General features: G+C 40.5%; 1 protein-coding gene across 4 annotated transcripts in view; it reads left to right on the forward strand.

The window, feature by feature from the left end:
* The window catches only part of dym (dymeclin), a 73,170-nt gene that overhangs the window by 28,987 nt on the left and 22,853 nt on the right, over positions 1–21,330 (forward strand). For all 4 annotated transcript variants that reach the window (XM_084693706.1, XM_084693705.1, XM_084693704.1 and 1 more), the window contains 5 exons: positions 226–414; positions 533–711; positions 1,302–1,427; positions 5,559–5,672; positions 5,786–5,880. In XM_084693706.1, the coding sequence (XP_084549832.1) occupies positions 226–414; positions 533–711; positions 1,302–1,427; positions 5,559–5,672; positions 5,786–5,880 (703 nt within the window). The remainder of the gene's footprint in view (positions 1–225; positions 415–532; positions 712–1,301; positions 1,428–5,558; positions 5,673–5,785; positions 5,881–21,330) is intronic.

Raw genomic sequence — 21,330 nt, forward strand, 5'->3', positions numbered from 1 at the left:
CATCTCTCCTCCTTCCACTCTGCTTTCCTGTGTCCAGCATCCTCTTATCATTCCCCTTTCTCCTCATTCCATTCCCTCTAGTTTCCAGTGTCTAGCCTCCCAGATCCATCTTCTCCTCTCCCCTCCCTTTTCCATCTCTCTGATTTCCAGGGGGGCAATCCCTCTCCTGCTCCTCCCTCCTCCTCCTCCTCCTCCAGAATCGTCACTCTGTTATATGTGTTCCAGCTGGCTTGTGGAACGTCTTTACCCTGGGCGGGGCCACCGGTGGCAAAGCCGTCCTAGACCAAGAACAGAACCCCCTGCCGTTGTCCAATCAAAGCCTGATGCTGCTCCTGGTGCTAGCCAATCTGACGGACGGACCGGACTGGCCCAACCCCTACAGACAGGCTGTCACCTGCTTCAGGAACACCCAAGGTGCGATGACACTAATATCAATGGCAGCCATCAGATAATATAAAGCCACAGAGTGCATTGTGAATAGAATAATACATGTAGTAATAGTATAGGATAAAGTTTGTTTGTGCATCCTCAGACACATCATCCCCGGCCTCGGAGCAACCCCACAGCTTCCAAATCAACTTCAACAGCCTGTACACAGCCCTGTGTGAGCAGCAGTGCTCTGACCAGGCCACCTTGCTCCTCTACACACTGCTGCACCAGAACACCAACATGAGGACCTATATGCTGTCCCGCACTGACATGGAGAACCTGGTGTGTGAGATACACACAGTCTTATGACTGAGTGATGATATATCACTCTGTTGAGGATGTACAGGCTGACTAGAGCCAAGATTATTAGCTCTTCAATATAATGCGTTTTCTGTTGTCAGGACTTGATTTGGGGTGGAGTGTGCTTTCAGAAACCCATGTACATAAACATTTACCATTTACATTTAATCATTTAGCAGACGCTCTTATCCAGAGTGACTTACAGTAAGTACATTCTCCCCGAGGCAAGTAGGGTGAAGTGCCTTGTCCAAGGACATTAATGCACACACACACACACACACACACACACACACACACACACACACACACACACACACACACACACCCTATCAGTCACTATCTATCAGTGCAATCCTGTCTTCCAGTCAAGTGCAATATAATATAGTGCAATTGCAATGTGGCAAGGTGTCATTGTGCAGATTGTGAATTATGCAGCCACTGATGCAGGTACTGTTGAACCACAAGTATTTGCTCATGATTCCCCTCTCTTTCACTTGGGTAGTCAGACACTTAATATGTCCTTTCTTCAACACACACATACACACATTACCTCATCCCATGTCTTTGACTAGGTGATGCCCATCCTGGAGATCTTGTACCATGTGGAAGAGAGGAACTCCCACCACGTCTACATGGCCCTCATCATCCTCCTTATCCTCACTGAGGATGACACTTTCAACCGCTCCATTCACGAAGTGGTGAGTTGTAGTTTCTGCCACTCTCTGGGACCTATTAGTTACCTGCGTGACGTTGGCCCCCCACCCAACGCAAAACATCGTCAAAATATTCTCAATCGTTTGTGCTCCGTTTGTGCCGTTAACATTTTCGTTTGTGCTGCTATCATTGTTTTTATATTAAAGAATGTTTTATAGGTCATCCTGAGGTCACTCAGCCCCCCCACATATTCCGAATGAACCCAAAATAGTCTCAATCGTTTGTGCTGGTTTGTGCCGTAAACATTTTTGTTCTTGCTGCAGCGGTATTTTTCAAAATGGTGTTAATCGTTTGTGCTACGTTTGTCCTGTTCCAATAATTGATTGTTCTAAGCCTACTTGTTAAGATAGCCCAGAGGTGGGCAACACCTGATTCAAATGAATAGTCATTACCAGGCTTCTACAGAGCTTGATAACAACCCATTCATTTGAAACAGGTGTGTTGGAGAAGGGAAACATCTAAAACATGCAGGACAGCGGTTCTTGAGGACCAGGGTTGCCCACCCCTGAGATAGCCAATGCTACCTGCCTATGCGTCTGTGTAAAGTCAGCATAACTTCTGTATGAAGTCAGCTGCCCCTGCAGTGCATTTCAGTTAGGGGCCTTAATCATTTCCAACATGACCCTGGGCTGGGCATGAAAACCAAAGGATTGAATGTATTGGGAAATGTGATAAGAGAAGTGAAGAGGCAATTTCTCACGTTGACAACACAACTGCGTGTGCCATTTATTAATCAACCAACAAAGTGCAAAAATAGCTCAAAATCAGATTCCTTAAATGTAGAAAATAGCATCCCTTGTTGAACATGAAACGGAACATGGAATATTTTTACAACTCTTTTGTGTAGAACACATCAAGGTTACACATTCTGTTTTAACACTTCCTGCAACCATTTACCGGTCGGCTACCGTTAGAATGAAACCAGTAGACCTATAGGCCTAGGCTAATCAACTTTCTGTAGACTAACCATTTATAACTGAATCAGTAATAAACCATAGTGTCAGTCTTAAGATACATCGTTAATTGCAGATATTTTCCTGTGTTCTCAATTACAATCAAGTCAAAAATTTCACTTGGCCAAATAAAAAGTGTATTGCGTAGTGCTTTATTGCAGTGTCAATAAATATCTGGTCCCGTCAAAGGAGAGCAATCACAGAATGAACAGGAGATTGTGATGTCTGCTTTGTCCAACAAACACGCTAATGATGACGCTCTCCTCCAGCTTCTGTATTGACAACAGCTGGACAGGTGGGTCAGGGGGGATAAGGGGAGCTATAAAATTGTACTTGGGGTAGCCAGTGACGGTCAGGGCCTTAGCTGTGCATCTGCAGCCCATGTGTCACTATGGAACTCTGGGATATCTGAGTGAAAGGATTATTGAACACCATAATAAACTTGAGTGATATGACATTGACTGACAGGAATCTTTATGGGAATCATTGTGAACAATTATGAGGTGATGCATACACACAGGCATGCGATACAAGCTTACCGTAAATCCTCAAATCAAGACTGTGATTCAATTAGAGGCCGGGCTTCAGATAGTGGCTGGGAGCGTGGTCGATACGGACATTATTTTACTCCCGGGCCGGGAGTAAAATAAGGTAGCCTATTTTACTGTAGCCTACCAGCAGCAGTCCATCAGGACACTTTTATACCACGGTTCATCAGTCAAATCATGTTCATCCTGCCATCCATATCTTGAGAGTGTGTGTGGAAATAAATACTGTTCTAACTTTGTCATTGGGACTTTGACATCATCTGTTCTTACCGGACAATCGTTGGCGATTGGCACCTATTCACCCAACCTTCATTCAGATCCTTTTGTGAATTATTCATTCGTTCATTCACATATTCCCCTATTTTATAACTTCACAATAGGTTATATCAATGGGATACTTTAAAAAACATTTACTAATTTGTGATAACTTATAAACCATAGTAGCACAAATATTTCTTTGAACAGCGCAAACCAGCACAAACGTAGCACAAACGATAGAGGCCATTTTGATGAGATTTGGACCTTGACGGGGGGCTGGTTACATAACAAGTGGGCAAAATACATTTGTAATAATAACTTAAAAACTAAAGTAGCACAAATATTTATTTGAACAGCACAAACCAGCACAAACGATTGAGACTATTTTTATGAGATTCGGACGCTGACGGGGGGCTGAGTGACGTAGTGTGAAAAATAAAACGGAAAATAATGAAATAGTGAAAAATAATACCACTGCAGCACAAATGAAAATGTTTACGGCACAAACCAGCACAAACGAAGTACAAACATTTTATTTATACATTCTACTTTTTAAAATTAAGATCCGTATATGCATTGTATGCACCTTCCTGCCACAATAAATTATGTGTTAATGTAAACTTACATGGTAATAAAAACAAATTCAGATTCTAAAGCTAGGGTGTGTAATAGAGCATAGAGCCCGCCCTCGCTTCAGAGGTGTATCCAAAGCCACGCCTCCTCTATCACACATGAACACACACACACAGCAGAGTCTAAGCGCCATAAGGAGAGTGTTGGTGGAATTGTTTGCTTCTTGATTCATTTAGATTTATGTTCTTGTTATCTTTTACTGGTGGTTCAGGAGGAACAAAAGGTATTTGCGGTTCGCCTTCCATTCTCGCGCGCGCAGTGAACAGCAAGATGGAACCCGCGCTGATGATGTGATTGTCTGCATGAACAAGTAGCGCACTGGTGTGCAAATATAGATTGACAGATAGGAAGGGCATCCTATCAGTACATTCAGACCTAATACTGTTTCTTGGAAAGATTACACATCCTAGCTTTAAGATGTATTTATTAACTCTGAAGCACTTACCCACACAGGCTTGACTCTCTGCTCTATTTCCATTACCCCTTCTCTACCTTCTCTCTGTCCTTCTCTGCATCCGTCTCTTTCTTTCCTTTATGTTTTGAGCCTGTCCAGTGCCCAGCTACTGTGTTGCATATACATTTTTCTGCTGTAGTGGACTCTGGAGTTGCTACAGTCAGGTTACAGGCTACATCAGCGGACTGTAGATGGAACTCAGATAACTGTCCATGTTTTTGTATGTGCAGTTGAGCAAAATGAATGATGGTGGTATAGGGAGTGTGTTTGTGTGTGTCTGTGGGGTCATAGGTTAGTGTGGCATAAGGCAGGAAGATTGTTTTGTATGCTAGGTTCATGTTTTGTCCGTACATCATTTCTGGATGTCAATATGTTCTTAGAGAACTGTGTCACTGTCACATTATTTCATATAGAGTGAGATAAGTGGACTGCTGCTGTATGTTAATTGGGGTGGCTGTGGCTCAGGGGGTAGAGAGGGTCGTTTGTTAATCGCAAGGTTGGCGGTTCGATCCCTGACTTCTCCCAGGCCATGTGCCGAAGTATAGGCCCCGTCCACACCATAACGTTCTGGTCGACGTTAGAGGAAACGTTGCTAATTGTCCATGGTCACTGATATAGCTCTAGTATAGCACCAGAAGAGCGTTGTGTGGACGCGAGTGACGCTGGTAATCGGTGATCGTCGGAGAACGCTGGTCCCCCAAAAAAGTTTTGAACATGCACAAAGCATAGCGTTCTTCAACGTTTAATTTTAAATGCTGGACACGCTGAAGAACGTTTGTGGAACGTTTGACTAACGTTGCACACGTTTGGCTATCGTTAGTCAGTCTTTACCCTAGCATTGCTGGTTGTTATTCATCATTTGCTTTGTTTTCATTGTTTGCTTTCGTCACACGTCGTCGCGACCCAGTGACACGTCATCACACGTTAATAGTTTTCAGGGGTATCTTACTTGCATTATAGTCACACGTTAGTCCTATGCCAGATGTGTCCACCTCGCCCTAGAACGCTCAAAATTGAATGATTAGAACTTTCAGAGAACGTTTACCAGAACGTTATGGTGTGACGGGGCCTTGTCCTTGAGCAAGACTCTGAACCCCAAGTTGCTCCTGATGGGTAGTCCGGCGCCTTGCATGGCAGCTCCGCCGCCATCGGTATGTTTGAGTGTTAGTATGAATGGGTGAATGAGAGGCAAAAATTCTGAAGCGCTTTGAGTGCCGCTGAGGTAGAAAATGCGCTATATTAATGCAGTCCATTTACCATTTATGTTAGGTGCTCAAGAACATCACATGGTACACGGAACGCACGCTTACAGAGATCTCTTTGGGAAGCCTGCTCATCCTCGTGGTAATCCGCACCATCCAGTTCAACATGACCAGGACAAGGGTGAGGCACGGACACAGACACCCACACACATGCATAGGCACATGGACAGATATTCACAAAATCTGGGGGATATGCAGACACGCACAGAAATCGTGTCCATTTGTGTGTTCCAGGATAAATATCTGCACACCAACTGTTTGGCGGCGCTTGCCAACATGTCTGCCCAGTTCCGCTGCCTCCACCAGTACGCCGCCCAGCGCATCATCAGGTAAGCCCCCGCCCCCCTATCATCAAGTTTTTCTGTCTAGTTAGATGGCTATCTGCTGTCCAATGGGAAAGTGTATCTGGTTAAATAAACAGTCGTGAGCATCATTCTGCTCAACGCTAGTCGGCCCTACGGTATCGTTTTTCCCGTTTAAAATGCGGCTTATATTCCAGTGCGGCCTATACTCTGATTTACAAACACAAAGCTCCCATTTTGGTGGGGTGCGGCATGTAGAAAATGTGGCTTATTTTCCGAAAAATACGGTATTTACAAGCCACAACGCAAAGTAACCCCACCTCAACCACCAGGCACAGTGAACCACAATGAAAGGATCTTAACTACAACTCCAATTCCCCAAAAGTTGCGACATTGTTTAAAAATATATATATAGAATAGAAAATATAAACGGAATGCAATGATTTGATAGATCTCATATATCATTCACAATAGATAATTGAAAACATATCAAATGTTTAAACTTAGGAACTCTTAGGAACATTTTAAGGAAAAAGTAAGGTAATTTGGAATTTGATGGCAACAGCAATTTCCCGGTCCCTTTCCTCATACCCCTGCCTGTGATGATGCTCCGATCACAGTCTACAGCCCTGTGCCTACCTGTACTTAAACTGACATTTACCAACTCTGGCCCAAGTTGAACACTGGATTTTGGTGTTTCAACACCCATTGACACATCCCTGCTGTATGACTATGTTTAGCCTGTGTTCTGCACCTCTCTTTAAATAACCGTCTCTGGAGGAGGGGGATTACTGAATTGCTCCTCCCAAGGTTTCTTCAATTTTTTCTCCTCTAGTGAGTTTTTCCTTGTCTTCCATGAGGGTTTAGATTGGTTAAGCTTTTGCTCCTATTTAGCATAGGTGAACACCCTGTAAATTTCCATAAAAGGGCACGTCAAAACGACGTGGTCAAGACGAGGGAGGGCTCGACAAAAGACAGAAAAACATAATACAAAGTGGATACAAAGCATTACATAAAACCGATGCATGGAATGCTATTACTCATATAGTGAACGCTGTATCTGGAGAAGTGCGTAAAACTGATGAAGTGAAAAAATAAATGGTTTAACTTTAATCTGGATTCTTAAGCAAAAAACATAGCCTAGAAATCAGTTGATTGTTACAAATATCCATGAGTACTGCTCTTGGTAGCAGGTATTCGCTCTTTGCAAATATAACGGTATGGTCAGGGAAGATGTGTTCCCTCCTCAGGGAACGCTCCGCAACATTTTGCAGCAGCAATAAATACACCATTGTGTGGTGTAGTCCTAGTGTGCGGAAAAAGCCTACTTTGGGCCTATAAATACAGTGATAAGTCACGTATTTGAGGGCAAAGTTCCCTGTTAACATCATTGATTTGAATTGAAGGCAAAGCAAGGCTAGTTTACAGTTTTTTGAATGACCCATCTCAGAGTAGCTTTATAGAATGTACGGTTACTATATAAAAAAAAAGAAGACAGAAACACAATTGCTTCAGTAAAGGCTTCATTTGCAACAGGACAAGAAATATGCAATATAGCTTCCATTTACAGTGTTGCCCTAGCTCTGGCCCTTCTCTGAGCGCCACCACACATTCTAACTCCTCTCCCTCTCCCTTGTCCCACTCTTCTCCCTTATCCTGGTACTTGTCTTCCTCTTCCTTGTGCAGGCATTACTGTATTCTTACTTTCTTGTGTTGCTCTATATTGTTCTTTTTCCACACCGAATCAGCCCAAAGAGATCCTCTTTACTGTCTATACCATATGGTCATGCAATTGAAAGAACCTTAACACCTGAGTGTTTCCTAGTTGGGAATCAGCTGTGATGTACAGTATTTGCATAACTTCAGCTGTTTCTCAGTAGCAATGGAATAAAATACAGGGGATATATTTGTGTTTCAATTCACAATATAAACAGCTGTTCCCTTTGACTTTAGCCAAAAATTTAGGTTTTGAACATGATGTTATCTGTTTTGCTGACAGTGTGAAAGCATTGGTAAATTGGGCCGTAAAAATGGATTGTTATGGTCTTGGTTGAGCTTGTGTGTAAAAGAAGTTCAAGCATTTAAAATTTGTATTTACTCTATGCATTTTGTGTCAAAGCAACAAGAAATGTGTTATTGTATAGCCTACACAGACGGATGTTGTGCTCACTGTGTTAAGAGTTTAGGAAACTTGTTAAAGGTATTGAAAAAACTGTCATAGCAATTGTGAAATACTGTATTTATATAGGCCGAGCACAATTCATACACAATGGAAATTCCAAGTGCTTTACAAATGAGCAAAAGTGTAAGTGTAGTGTGTATTAATTAAAACAAACCAAAACATGTGTACAAATGAGACAATTATTAGTTGGAAAATTATAAAGTAGAGAAATATTCCATTTTAAATTAGAACGGACGAAAAAACTATAACTACTTATTTTGCTCAAACATGTCAGCTCTCAATTGTGCGTAAGAGTGCTCTTGGGTGTGCGTAAAATTTGTTCTTACCGAAGAACAAATCCCAAATAAGAAAACATTGGTGAATGCCAATCTTTGTGAAAACTGCGTAAGTGGGGTTTGAGAACAAATTTGGTGAATGAGGCCCAATGCTCCTTGTAAAATTGTAAAAGACTTTGAATATCTCATCGTCTACACTACATAATATATTAAAATAATTCAGAGAATCTGGAGAAATCTCTATGTAAGGGACAAGGAACATAAATACTACATTCCTGTGATCTTCAGGCACTGCATAAAAAACAGGTATGATTCAGTCATGGAAATCATTGCATGGGCTCAGAAACACCTTCAGAAATCTTTGTCTGTGAACACAGTTTGCCATGCCATCCACAAATGCAGACCGCTCTATCATGCAAAGAAGAAGCCATATGTGAACATGATCCAGAAACACTGCCATCTTCTCTGGGCTAAAGCTAATTTAAAATGGACTGAGGCAAAGTGGGAAAACTTTTCTGTGGTCACACAAATTGAAATTTACAATTATTTTTGTAAACCATGGATGTTGCGTCCTCCAAACTAAAGAGGAGACGGAGGAGACGGACCATCCGGCTTGTTATCAGGGCTCAGTTAAAAATCCTTAATTTCTGATGTTATGGGGGTGCATTAGTGCCTATAGAATGATCAACTTGCACATCTGGAAAGGCACCATCAATGCTGAAAGGTACCGTATTTTTCGGAAAATAAGATGCATTTTCTATAACCGCACCAAACCTTTTTGCTGCCATCAAATTTCAAAATTACCATATATTTTGCATAAAATTTTACATTTCATCAGTTTAAACTTATGTTTTCTATGTTCTATAGCAGGGCTGTCAAACTAATTTTCACTGAGGGCCACATCAGACTTATGGTTGCCCTCAAAGGCCAGTTGTAACCAAGTTTTTTCTCCTTGAAGCACAAACATATATTCGCGTTCCCATCTTTCTTCAAGCTGCCTTCCATCCACGGCCGGATGCAGCCTGCTTTAACTGGGGGTGCAGTGAACATTTCAGTGGGGTATCATGATTACGGAAAGGGATCGTATTATTTTTATATTGATATAATTTTTGAGACTGCTTATCGATCCGAGTGTTAGTCAGGCGCGGAGCCAGGCGTTGTAAACTTTCGGGGATTATCGCAAACCTATGACGTATTCTGGTTTTGATGCGATGCTAGATAGGGACTTCCACAGTGAATGGGAGCGCGCACTGCACGCAAGCAAATTAGTTTGCCCTTCATTTGAGCACAAAATAGCTTTTTGAGCTTTATGTAAACTGAACATTGCCATTTTACAATTGGTAAAACCTTGTCTAGCTAATGTGATGTTTTTATCATTTCTGGCTCCAAATTGTCGACAGGGGAAGCAGAAACATGCAGCTTGGCTGAGTACTTTAACCAAGTTTGAGAGCGATACCAACTTGGGTAAATGCGCATGGGGTACGTTTGCAAAACTGGCTGCATTGGAGTCCTGTCATTCAAACCATGCTCGCCTTCACCCACAGTTAAACTTGGAACTTTGCGTTAAACACTGATGTGTATATACACTGCTTTCTAAAGGCGAGATGTCGTATGAGAGATGTAGTTTATTGTCAATGCACGCTGTAAAGTAGCGTAGACTTCTTTCAATATACCATTTAAGTTCCCGCGGGCCACATAAAATGACGTGGCAGGCCACAAGTTTGACATGTGTTCTATAGTGAATAACATGTGGGTTTATGAAACTTGCATATTGTTGTATTCTGTTTTGTATTTAATTTTTCACAATGTCCCAACTTTTGGGAAATTGGGGTTGTACATTGCAAAGATAACATCTCAATTACAATAATAAAGTAAAGTGCAGTAAAATCAACAACATATAAGTCAACGACTCTTGGGTGCAATCCTTTGCAAGACAGTGGTAGAACAGAACCTCAATTATTTTATTTATTATTTATTTTATTATATTATGTCCTGAAAAGGGACAAATTAATAACAGGTAGGGCTGGGCGGTATGACGGTATATACCGTGCGACGGTAGAAATGTGTCTACCGGGAGAGATTTGGCTATACCGTTTCAACCGCGGTATACTTTATTATTCTTTTTTTTTCTGGTTGTTGTATTGTATATAAGCCATCATATAAATCACATTCTTGCGATATTTAGAATTGTAGTTTAACTTTTATTTTATTTGCTATTTTTGTTTGACCTTGAAGCACATTTGCGTTGGTCTGACGGAATTTTTGATGTGGAGTGTATTTTGGGTAAGCAGACCACATTCATGCCGATGCTAATTAATTATATATTTGATAATCCATTCTGCAGGTAACCAATTCGATTTGTTGTTCAAGTTTTATGTCTCGTGCTGTTTATTGTTATAAAATTACACTGGTGACGTTGCTAGCATTCTTGATCTAGGATGACTAGTGAAGGCTAACTACTTACTAACTGAGAGTGAGGTCATGCTGGGAAATATCAAACAGAGGCTTTAACGTATCGACCGAGCTTTAACGAGGTTGATACGCCGAAATCTAAGTTAGATATGGATTGTTAAACTTAGACTGATCGCTTTCGCTCATTTAGAAATTTTCGTTGGAGGGCATTACGGATCCGTATTGAGCTGGGAGTAGGTCACCACAGTTAGTCATGTTGAAGCTTCCTTACAAAAAAGAAGTATACTTCAAGTTTATTTTGTAAGTATACTTAGTATAAAAAGTATACTATTATCATATTACTTAAAGTATACTAGCAGTGTACTTATTTATATACTATTTTGTACTAAGTAAACTGAATTGGCCCACTTTTTAGGTCATTTAGTATACTTATAGTGTATTTCAAGGTTTACTTTTGAATACTGTAAAGTAGCCTGTGTAGTGCATTTTCAGTTCATCAAGTATACTTCCTAAAGTACTTAAAAGTATACCTTGGAATACTCTAAAGCAGAGGTCTTCAACCCTGGTCCTCAGGGACCCCCTGTCCTGCACGTTTTAGATGTTTCCCTGCTCCAACACACCTGATTCAAATGAATGGGTCGTCATCCAGCTCTGCAGAAGCCTGCTTATGACCAGTCATTTGAATCAGGTGTGTTGAGGTAGGGAAACATCTAAAACATGCAGGACAGGGGTGCCCTGAGGACAGGATTGGGAACCACTGCTATAAAGTAACCTGTGTAGTACACTTTCAGTTCATGAAGTATACTTCCTAAAGAGCCTTAAAGTATACTGTGCAATACTTTCAAGTGCACTTTCAATTGATGTAAGTACCTCAAGAAGTCAACTTAATAAATGTAATTTTACTATGACTTACTAATAAATTAAAATGTTTAGGAGCCCCTCAAACGCCTCAGATCTTGTGTCACATGGCGAGAACGGGTGCCCTCACAAAGTTACACTGCACATTCTGAAAAACTACTTACTGCATAAGTATTTACAGCCTACGAATCCAGCTCTTCTGATGAAACGTAACAGTCATTTAACTAATTGTTACAATGGTAAACCAGCACAACAATGACAATTACCACGCAACAAAACACTACATTCTAAGCAGACAGATTTAAAAACGAAATTCATGAAGTTACATTTGTATTTCTATTAAACGGCAAACTTATCAGCAAATGTTAACACTATTTACCGCCTTGCATCATGGAAATTGACCAGCCAATGAGCCACGCTATCTTCATTTTTTCACATCGTTATTTTGTTCTTCAGTCAGTTTGACAGTATAACCTTCAAATTCTCAAGTAGCTTTTTCGTTTTTTTCCATTAATACTCCAATTGATAATTATTAGTATAAGAGTATAGGGCTTCAGAATGTTTTGGCAGTAATTAAGGTTACAGCTTCAGTACCAAAAAAAGATTCAATGATTCAAAGATTTTTTGGGGAGTTGTCCCTAAAAAGGGCAATGTTGCCTTAATTAACATGGCAAGGGAGACAACGTGTCAAACCATTACGACCGTTAACATGCGTTAATTGTAGACCTACCAAATCCTAACATATATATATATATGTATTTAGGCCTACTGATAATTAGCGTAATTTGATGAGCTGTCTGAAACCGTTCTGACAGTAGGCTAGCCTATGGCCGATATTTTCAACAGGAGATAGAGAATAATAGCCCAAAAAGAACGTGGCAGCTATTGAAAATTTTAAGATAAAATTCAAAAAACTGAAGAAGGCCATAGTTAATTGCACTTGATGTGGGCTAATAATATTTTTGTCTTCACATCTTGAACAAAATCAATAAATTACTTTAAAATAAGTTTGCCACACATATTTATTAACTGATAGGCTAAATGCTGAGCTTTAAGATAAAAGGGAAAGATAACCACGACTAATATAGGGATTCACTGAAATGACTAGTATTGAACAGATCCAGCACTAACTTTTTAGATCAGAAGGTGACCCAAACTGCACACTTTGTTTGGCAGAACAATCATTTAAAATTGCTCAGCATGACTATCATTATTATATTACGAGTATTTCCAATTAACATAGTCTACCTCCACAGATCCAGAGGGTGCTTGGACAGTGACAGACTGTGGCTGTGCCAAGTGTTGTCATTGAGTTGTTATCTTTGCAATGTACAACCCCAATTTCCCAAAAGTTGGGACATTGTGAAAAATTAAATACAAAACAGAATACAACGATTTGCAAGTCTCATAAACCCACATGTTATTCACTATAAAACACGTGTCAAACTCGTGGCCTGCCACGTCATTTTATGTGGCCCGCGGGAGCTTAACCCTTGTGTTCTCCTCGGGTCATTCTGACCCATCAGTCATTGTGACCCACCTTTGTTTGCGACAACTTTACCGCATACAAAAACAAAGTGAAGCATTTTCTTTTAACTGTTGGGCTGTCTAAGACCCCCCACATTGCGAAGGTTAAAAGAAAATAATTTTTATTTGCTTTTGTATTGGGTAAAATTGGGTAAACACAATGATGGTTCGTTATGAACCTTTTGGTCATGTGACCCGAAGGCAGCACAAGGGTTAAATGGTGTATTGAAAGAAGTCTACGCTGCTTTACAGCGTGCTTTGACAATAAGTGCCAAGTGCTGTCACAGCCTCACTTTTGGAAAGCATGCCCTACTGGGAACATTAGGGGAGACTGTTGGAAAAATCATCTAATTGTCTTCTTTGGAAAGGGCAACATTTGGGACACTGTCATTTAGGGGCAGCATAAAGGGCACTTCATAACAGCACCCTTTTCCATTGGAAGTAAGGGCATGGGAACAGTCCAATTTAGGCCATTGTAAGGGCACCTTATAGGGTACTACATCACATTTTCTATACTATAAAGGAACTCATTAAGACATGTTTTTACATTTATAGAGGGCAAACTGTCATTTATTGCGTGGGGCATCCTGGGCACTCAAGCATATTTCACAATGTGAATGGCAGACAGTAGGGCACTCGGTCTAGTTTTTACCACTCAAGGGCATTTTAGAAACACTTTCAACCATGGGGGCACCAGGCAGTCACCCCCTGAGACTCCTAATGGGCCTGGATACACAAACGGGGACAGTATATTGCACCTATAATATTGGGGAAGCCAGAAGAGAGGTAATGTAGAGGCTTGTCAACTTATAGGCTACTTTAAACAATGAAAATACTTTATACAATTGAATAAAAAGTCTCCTTGATTCCTTGTGTTTCAAGATTACTTGAAAAATTGATGATAATATTCAGGTACTGCTTTGGAGCAAGGGATACCCTTCATATTTCCTGGCATAGTTCAAGAACGTCCCACATGCAAAGACAGACAGATGCAGACAGACTAAACAGTGTCAAGGCTTGGCGACAGTGGGTTTGCTTCCTTGTGTGTGATTCCAGCAGACTACATAGTCTAGGCCTACCTACATAGACTCCAGTCTACTACCCTCCTTTCTACTATTATTGTCTACTCTCCTTTCTATTACTTTCTACAAAGGATGGTAGGCTGCTCTTATGTGTTCATCACCATCCTTAAGAGTTGCTAAAGTGTTATTATATAAATATATATTTTATATAAATATATATTTTAGTGCTGTCAAACGCTTAAAATATTTAATCGCGATTAATCGCATTAATGTCATAGTTAACTCGCGATTAATCACAATTAATCGCACATTTTTATCTATTCTAAATGTCCCTGATTTATTTTTGTCCCAATCTTTTTTCATATTTTAATGCTCTTATCAACATAGAAAAGTGGTTCGGATTGCTTTGTGCAAATATTTTTTTTATTGAAAACAACATTTCAATCGCCTGGCTTTGACAAGGGGGCAGAGAATTCGCATCAGCTGTGTGCTTGGCCATCAAGTGGTATTTCAGACTGGACGTGCTGCGATGATAGCTCCGTTTACAACGACAAAACACACAGATCACTGGTCTTGTCAATAGAACCATTTGGCAACTTTTTAAAAGCAAACTTTCCATTCAGAATCTTATTGGCATCCATTTCGGCATCTCGCGCTCGTCATCCACTCAAAACGTAACGTTAGCCTACTACCAGAGAATGTCTAATATCCGTAAACGGGCTCTGCCACTACTCTTTAGCCAGCTCGCAAGCCAAACGAGTGTTTGGCGTGCATGTTTTTGTTTCCGGTCTAGCTAGATCCGGTGTGGTGTTGTAGTTTTTCTAACGTCGGTAGTTGTTGCAACAGCATGTGAAAAAAACTACAAAGTTTGCTAGGCCAAAAAGAGCGTTAATCGCGCGATAAAATAATTGACGCCGTTAATTTGGGTTTGCGTTAACGCCGTTAATAACGCGTTAAACTGACAGCACTAATATATTTTATATATATTTAATTGGTGGCCAAGCCGCGAAGGCACCTAGAGGATTTCTACTTATTAGGGGCCAAGCAGCAGCGAAGCTGCTGTGGCACCTATTGTTTTTGTTAGTATTATTATTATCATTATGCATAGCGATTTGTGCAAAGTTTTGAAATTTGGCACACTGATTTGGAACGGTCTCCTGATTATCGTCAGCAAAGTTTCATGTCGATCCCTGAAGCTCTATAGCGCCACCAAGTCGTCAAAGTTGGACGTGCATTTACGTCCATAACTTTTGAACCGTGAGACTGTTTTTCTTCAGGTATCATTGGATTCCTTGGATGCAGACAATTCGATTGAACCCTATGGCGTCATTGTCGTCATGATGGTTTTTCCGTCATTTGTATTTTAAGAAAGGCCAACTTTTTTGAACTCCTCCTAGGCCGTTGCTCCGATTTTCATGAAAATTGCAACAGATTAGGGATGGGAAGATTCACCGATTTGCATCGGTGCATCTGCATAAATGCTCACGATGCGATGGCCCGGATCAAAAAAGTTTGCACCGTATACAATGTGGGATGAAATCGCGATGCATCGTTTCTAACATCTTTGCATCGGTATAATCCGATGTATTTATATAGAATTATGTGTATACTTGTGTGTATCATTGTACTTTTAGTATTTAGAAATTTGACCAATGATTTGTGACCAATAATTTTATATTTAGATAGTTTCTTAAGCACGCTCTTATCTCCACTACTGTCACTGGACGATTCTCATGAAGTCTCTCCGCAAAGTTTCGTGCGAGTTGGAGGCGTGTTCGGGCCGGTGTTGGCGGAGGAAGAGTTAAGGTGCCAGTATGGTACTCCGACTCCGTTGCGGATGGGCGGGCCGCCGGATAGGACGGATTAATTAGCATTTCTGTTGCCTTTATGGTTCTCCGAAGGCTGGGGGTGCTGAAAACACTTCACCGCCAGAACAGTAGGTGGAGAAGCGTTTTTTTGTCGAAAACACGTTGCTTTGTTGCGTCTTTGTAAGTTAGAAATCGTTGTTGTTTATCTCCCACTTCTCATCACACGTGTGACACTCTTACCAGCTGTCACTAGTCAGACGATGAGTGCAGCAGGTGCAGTCACATAATATTATATTAAAGACAAACTCAAGGCCCGCCACGTCATTTTATGTGGCCCGCGGAAGATTAATGGGCTATTGAAATAAGTCTACGCTGCTTTACAGCGTGCATTGACCATAAACGACATCTCTCACCATGCATTTCAATTGTGTTACGGCAAAGTGACGACATCCCACCTCTAGAAAGCAGTGTATGCACATCAGTGTTAAACGCAAAGTTTAACTGGGTGAAGGCGAGCATGGTTTGAATGACAGCACTCCAATGCAGCCGGTTCTGCGAACGTACCCCATGTGCATTTTCAGCCAAGGTCCTCGGGCATTCAACCCAAGTTGGTATCGCTCTCGAACTTGGGTAGAGTACTCAGCCAAGCTAGCATGTTTCTGCTTCCCTTATCGACAATTTGGAGCCAGCAATGATGAAGACATCACCTTCATTAGACAAGGTTTTACCTATTGGAAAACGGCAATGTTTATTTTACATAAAGCTCAAAAAGCTATTCTGCGTTCAGATGAAGGGCAAAACAAGTTTTGCTCTTGCGCTATGCGCGCTTGCATTTTGTCACCAAACACTGAGAAAAATTTGCAAATTTATCCTCCAAGAAAAACAGCAGATTGTCCAAGAATTAAAAGGCGGACTTAAATTGCAGCATAATATGCCCTATGTTCACAAAAGCTACAACAAAAACACCATGTTTTTACATTGTTACTGACGTTACATCGTAGTTACAACTGGCCCTTTGACGGCAACCATGCTGATGTGGCCCTCGGTCAAAATGGGTTTGACACCCCTGCGATATAGACAAGGCTCTGGTTTTGTGAATTCATTTCTCCACCAAGTGTATAATCCAATGTGAAAAATGATAAACAAAAAGACTGATATAATTGGAAACAAAAAGATCCATACAAACTGTATGTACAGTCAAAACTACAATGTACTACTATAGGTCACTAAACTGTGGCAGTCAGTGCACAGACAAACTCACGTTTCTGAATTCGCTAGAGTAGAGCATAAACTAGCTCACAATAAAATTTCTCTCCAAAAAGTTCTCATCACAGACGTCTTTCAAAAAGACGACCTTAGAGAAAACGCCTTTCTGTCGAAGTCGGAAATGATGTTGTTTGGAAATGATGTCGTAGCGGACCAATCACGGCCAAGGGGTATCCGTCGCGTACAGCACGGCACGACGGATCGACAGGAATTTAAACGGTGCACGGGAAAGAGGGCGTTTCAGGGCGTTCCAACTATGCTTAGGCCCTTCCCATGTGTCCGTAATCGTATAGTACGGAGTAGCATATAACGGCCTTTACACATTCCTACAAATTGCAATAAATCCAAGGTTTGGCAACACTTCGGATTTTAAAAGAAAGATGGGCAATTTGACAAGACCCATGCAATTGGCAAGATATATCGTACTGCTATAAAGTACACAGGCAGCGCACGGCTAATTTAGGTTGTCACCTGAAGAGGTTACATGGTATTTGTGTGGAGTGGTCTGCCTCCCCCTCGGATTCAGCTATGGCTGCAGTCAGTGGCTAGCTCAACTGGTACCCCTAGCAAGAAAAGGAAGCTATTCTCCGACAAAACAAATCCCTGTTGTGTACGACAAAATAAGACGAGAGATAGCTGAGTCATTGAGAAACATCTTAAGTAGGACGTATGAGTAGGAAAAGTAGGACGTATGTGTGTTCAATTTAGTGTGTAGTGTTATGACAGTGTTTACAGCAGCTAGTGACTGGCAGTAGTTTACCCATTTTTACATTCAGAGAACACATACAACAGGAAGGACTGGTTTAAGGCAAGGTCCAGGCCTGATGTTATTTTATCTTTTGTCAGAGACTCTGTTTAATATGTGAAATAAAACTTTCACTTGTTTAGTTAACTGATGATTTGCAGTCTGACAAAGAAATAAATCATAGCATAAAAGTAAATCATTATGTACCATATTAAATTGCATAGCATTATATTCCCTTTGCATCGCATCTCATTGAATCGCATCGTGTCGAATTGCACTGCATCGCAATAGGGGTGAATCGTATCGTATCACATAAGTAGTTGCTTTTATGTATCTTTAATGTTTTGGATCGTTGGCAGTGCATCGAAATGTGTATCGCATCGTCCTCAGTGATGATGATGCTTGCCAAAGCGGACGTGAGGCCTTGTCTCTGCGACAGTTTACCGTATGGAGACGAAACTTTGATAATGTCATCACAAGCATGTCATGTAAACATCTTCCTACCACAATCACCTTGATATGTCAAAATATGACTGAATTACAGTTGTTTATTCTTGGGTCAAATCTGACAAAGCTTGCCACGGGAGAAACGGCTTCCTTTTTTTTATAAAGTAACCAAACACAGGATTTCCCAGCAACCAGAATAGCTCACTGGGATAAGACGTGCTCCTTTTAAATGCAAGGTCATAGGATCAAATCCAGCTACAGTCATGAAGCATGTTGTGACACTGGATTATCTGTTTAGCGAAGCAAGGTATGCCACAGTAGCTGTCTAGCAGTATAATCATAATGATAACGATAATGTTTCATTCTCAGGACATTTATACTGAAGAAGAGTCAGATTTATTGTGCTTTGTAGACATAACGCTGCTACATCTAGCCAGCGCATTTTGTCTCAAAATTACATGAATGTTTTTTATGAAAAGTTTTGCTTTGTTTCTTTAGCTACTGAATTTCCATATCGAATGATGCTTAGCCCCTTCATTGCTGCTTGCAGCTATATTTCATATTAGGGTTCCTCCGTAAAGAGGAAACCTTTTTGTTCGTTTTTTTTATTTTTTATTATTCCTCTTCTCCTTGTGCCACAATAACTCAACATGGTATTGGTAACTCATTTTCTAATTTTGCAAAGTGATACTGAATCTGAGTGGGTACCCCCACACCAACTACGGGCCACATCAGACCGTAGGGGGCGCCACAGGAAACGCCCAAAAGTCCGATTTTCAAAGTGATAGCATTTCCACCCCATTACTCAAATTCTTCTGAAACTTGGTGTGCATGCCTTATTTCTCATGGCAAACAAAAAAGCCTCAAGGACCCATAAGGTCCGCCTGATGGATTTTCCTGTACATTGATAATTTGGGAAAACCTTTAAATTTCCTCTTCTCTTGAACCAAAGGTCTAATTAACTTGAAATTGTGTACAGTTATGTATTATTGACGTATTTAAAAATGTTACTTATAGCAATTGAATCAAATACAAAATGGCTGAAAGGGGTGTATTTATGTAAATGTCCACATTGCCTCAATATGTTTGTGTCACTAAATCAAATGTCATTTTGAATGATGGGTTTTCAAACCTAATAAGCTTTAAGGTGACATGCCCCTGAAGTACCATAAACAATTTCACCTTGATATGTTAAAATATGACTGAATTACAGCTGTTTGAGCTTGGACCAAATCTGACAATGCTCGCCATTGGAGAAACAGCTTTTTTTATTATCCAGTTACTGAACTTTGTGTATTCCATGCCTGGGAATGGCTCAATTGGCAATTGAATCAAATACAAAATGGCTGAAAGAGGTGTGTTTATGTAAATGTACACATTGCCTCAATTTCTTTGTGTCAATAAATCAAATATAATTTTGACTGATGGTTTCTCAAACCTAATAGGGTTCAAGATGACATCTCTCTGAAGTACCATAAACAATTTCACCTTGGTGAGTTAATATGATTGCATTTGAGCTGTTTCAACCTTGGCTGAATCTAACAACACTTACCACAGGAGAAACAGCTTACTTTTTTGTACAGTAACTGAACATGCTAATACTCAACACTGAGAATAGCTCAATGAGCTGGAACGGTGACCTGCAAAGTATAAGGTCGTAGGATTGAATCCAGCCACACTGAATCTGTCTTAAATTTGAATATATGTTTAGTTAAACAGGATGACATCGTTCTGAAGTACCATGCACAATTTCACCTTGATATGTCAAAAGATCATTGAATTACAGCTTTTTTTTTTTTTTTTTTTTTTTTTTACAGAAACTGACCACAATTTCTCAGCTTTGCAGGTAGCTCAATGGGTTGAAACATTGTCCTGCAAAGCACAAGGTCACAGGTTCGAATCCAGGCAGTCTTTTGGCCTGTCATAATTTTGATTACTTCTTTAGTTAAACAGGCAGACATCATTCTGAAATACCATGCCCATTTTCATGCAATTTCACCTTGAAATGTCAACCGTTTCTTAACCTTTGTCCCAAAGCTGACCAAAAACTAATACTCATATCACGCAGTCAGAGCATAGCTAGATAATGAGAACCCTTGGGTACCCAGCATGCAGTGTGACATGTCAAAAAACAAAGACTTGTGGAAAATAGTTTGGTTACAAAAGCCGTGCCACAAAATTTGTCGAAGGATATTTGATTTTCAAAACCGTTTGTCTGGAACAGCCAATCAAATTCTGCAGAAAAGCCGCCAAAGAGGAAATTGGATCAAATCTCAGCAATTCTTTAAGATATCAAAACCAAAGTTGGCATATCGCTGGAAGACACTAAATCATGATACCATATAAAAAATGTACTTAATATGTTAAAAAATGACTGATATAAAGCAAATCAATTTTATCGCTAACGCTAAAATAATGCTTTACACATCCACCGGTCTAAAACGGATACTCTGATACTATCACTAGTTCATATGAAGACTCTTGAGAATGTTTAGTATTCAAATCTGAAAAAAAGTTGAATTTAAGATGAAAAGTAGATTTTTAGTGAATATTTTAAATATACATGCTTGGCTAATTTCTATAGCTTTTTTGATAAATTCTCTTTCCCCTCCTCCTGCCCGCGTGTGCTCAAAATCCCCCACACACTCAGCCTTCCCTTGACACACGCGCGGGCTTGACAAGACGCACACGCAACATTTCAAGAGAGTATGGGCTGACCAAGCCCCCACTCATTCCTTTGTCTATAGCAGGGGTTTTCAAAGTGTGGGGCGCGCCTCCCCTGGGGGGCGCCAAATAGTTTTAGGGGAGGCGCGCCAAAGAGTTTCAGGGGAGGCGGCAAGTATATATATTTTTTATTATTGAAAAAAATATGCTTTCTGGAAAATTATAATTTGGTAGATATATGGAATATACACATTTTAATGTCATTTATTCA

The sequence above is a fragment of the Hypomesus nipponensis genome, chromosome 27 (genome assembly GCF_054491055.1).
Source record: "Hypomesus nipponensis isolate SF chromosome 27, ASM5449105v1, whole genome shotgun sequence".
NCBI lineage: Eukaryota > Metazoa > Chordata > Actinopteri > Osmeriformes > Osmeridae > Hypomesus > Hypomesus nipponensis.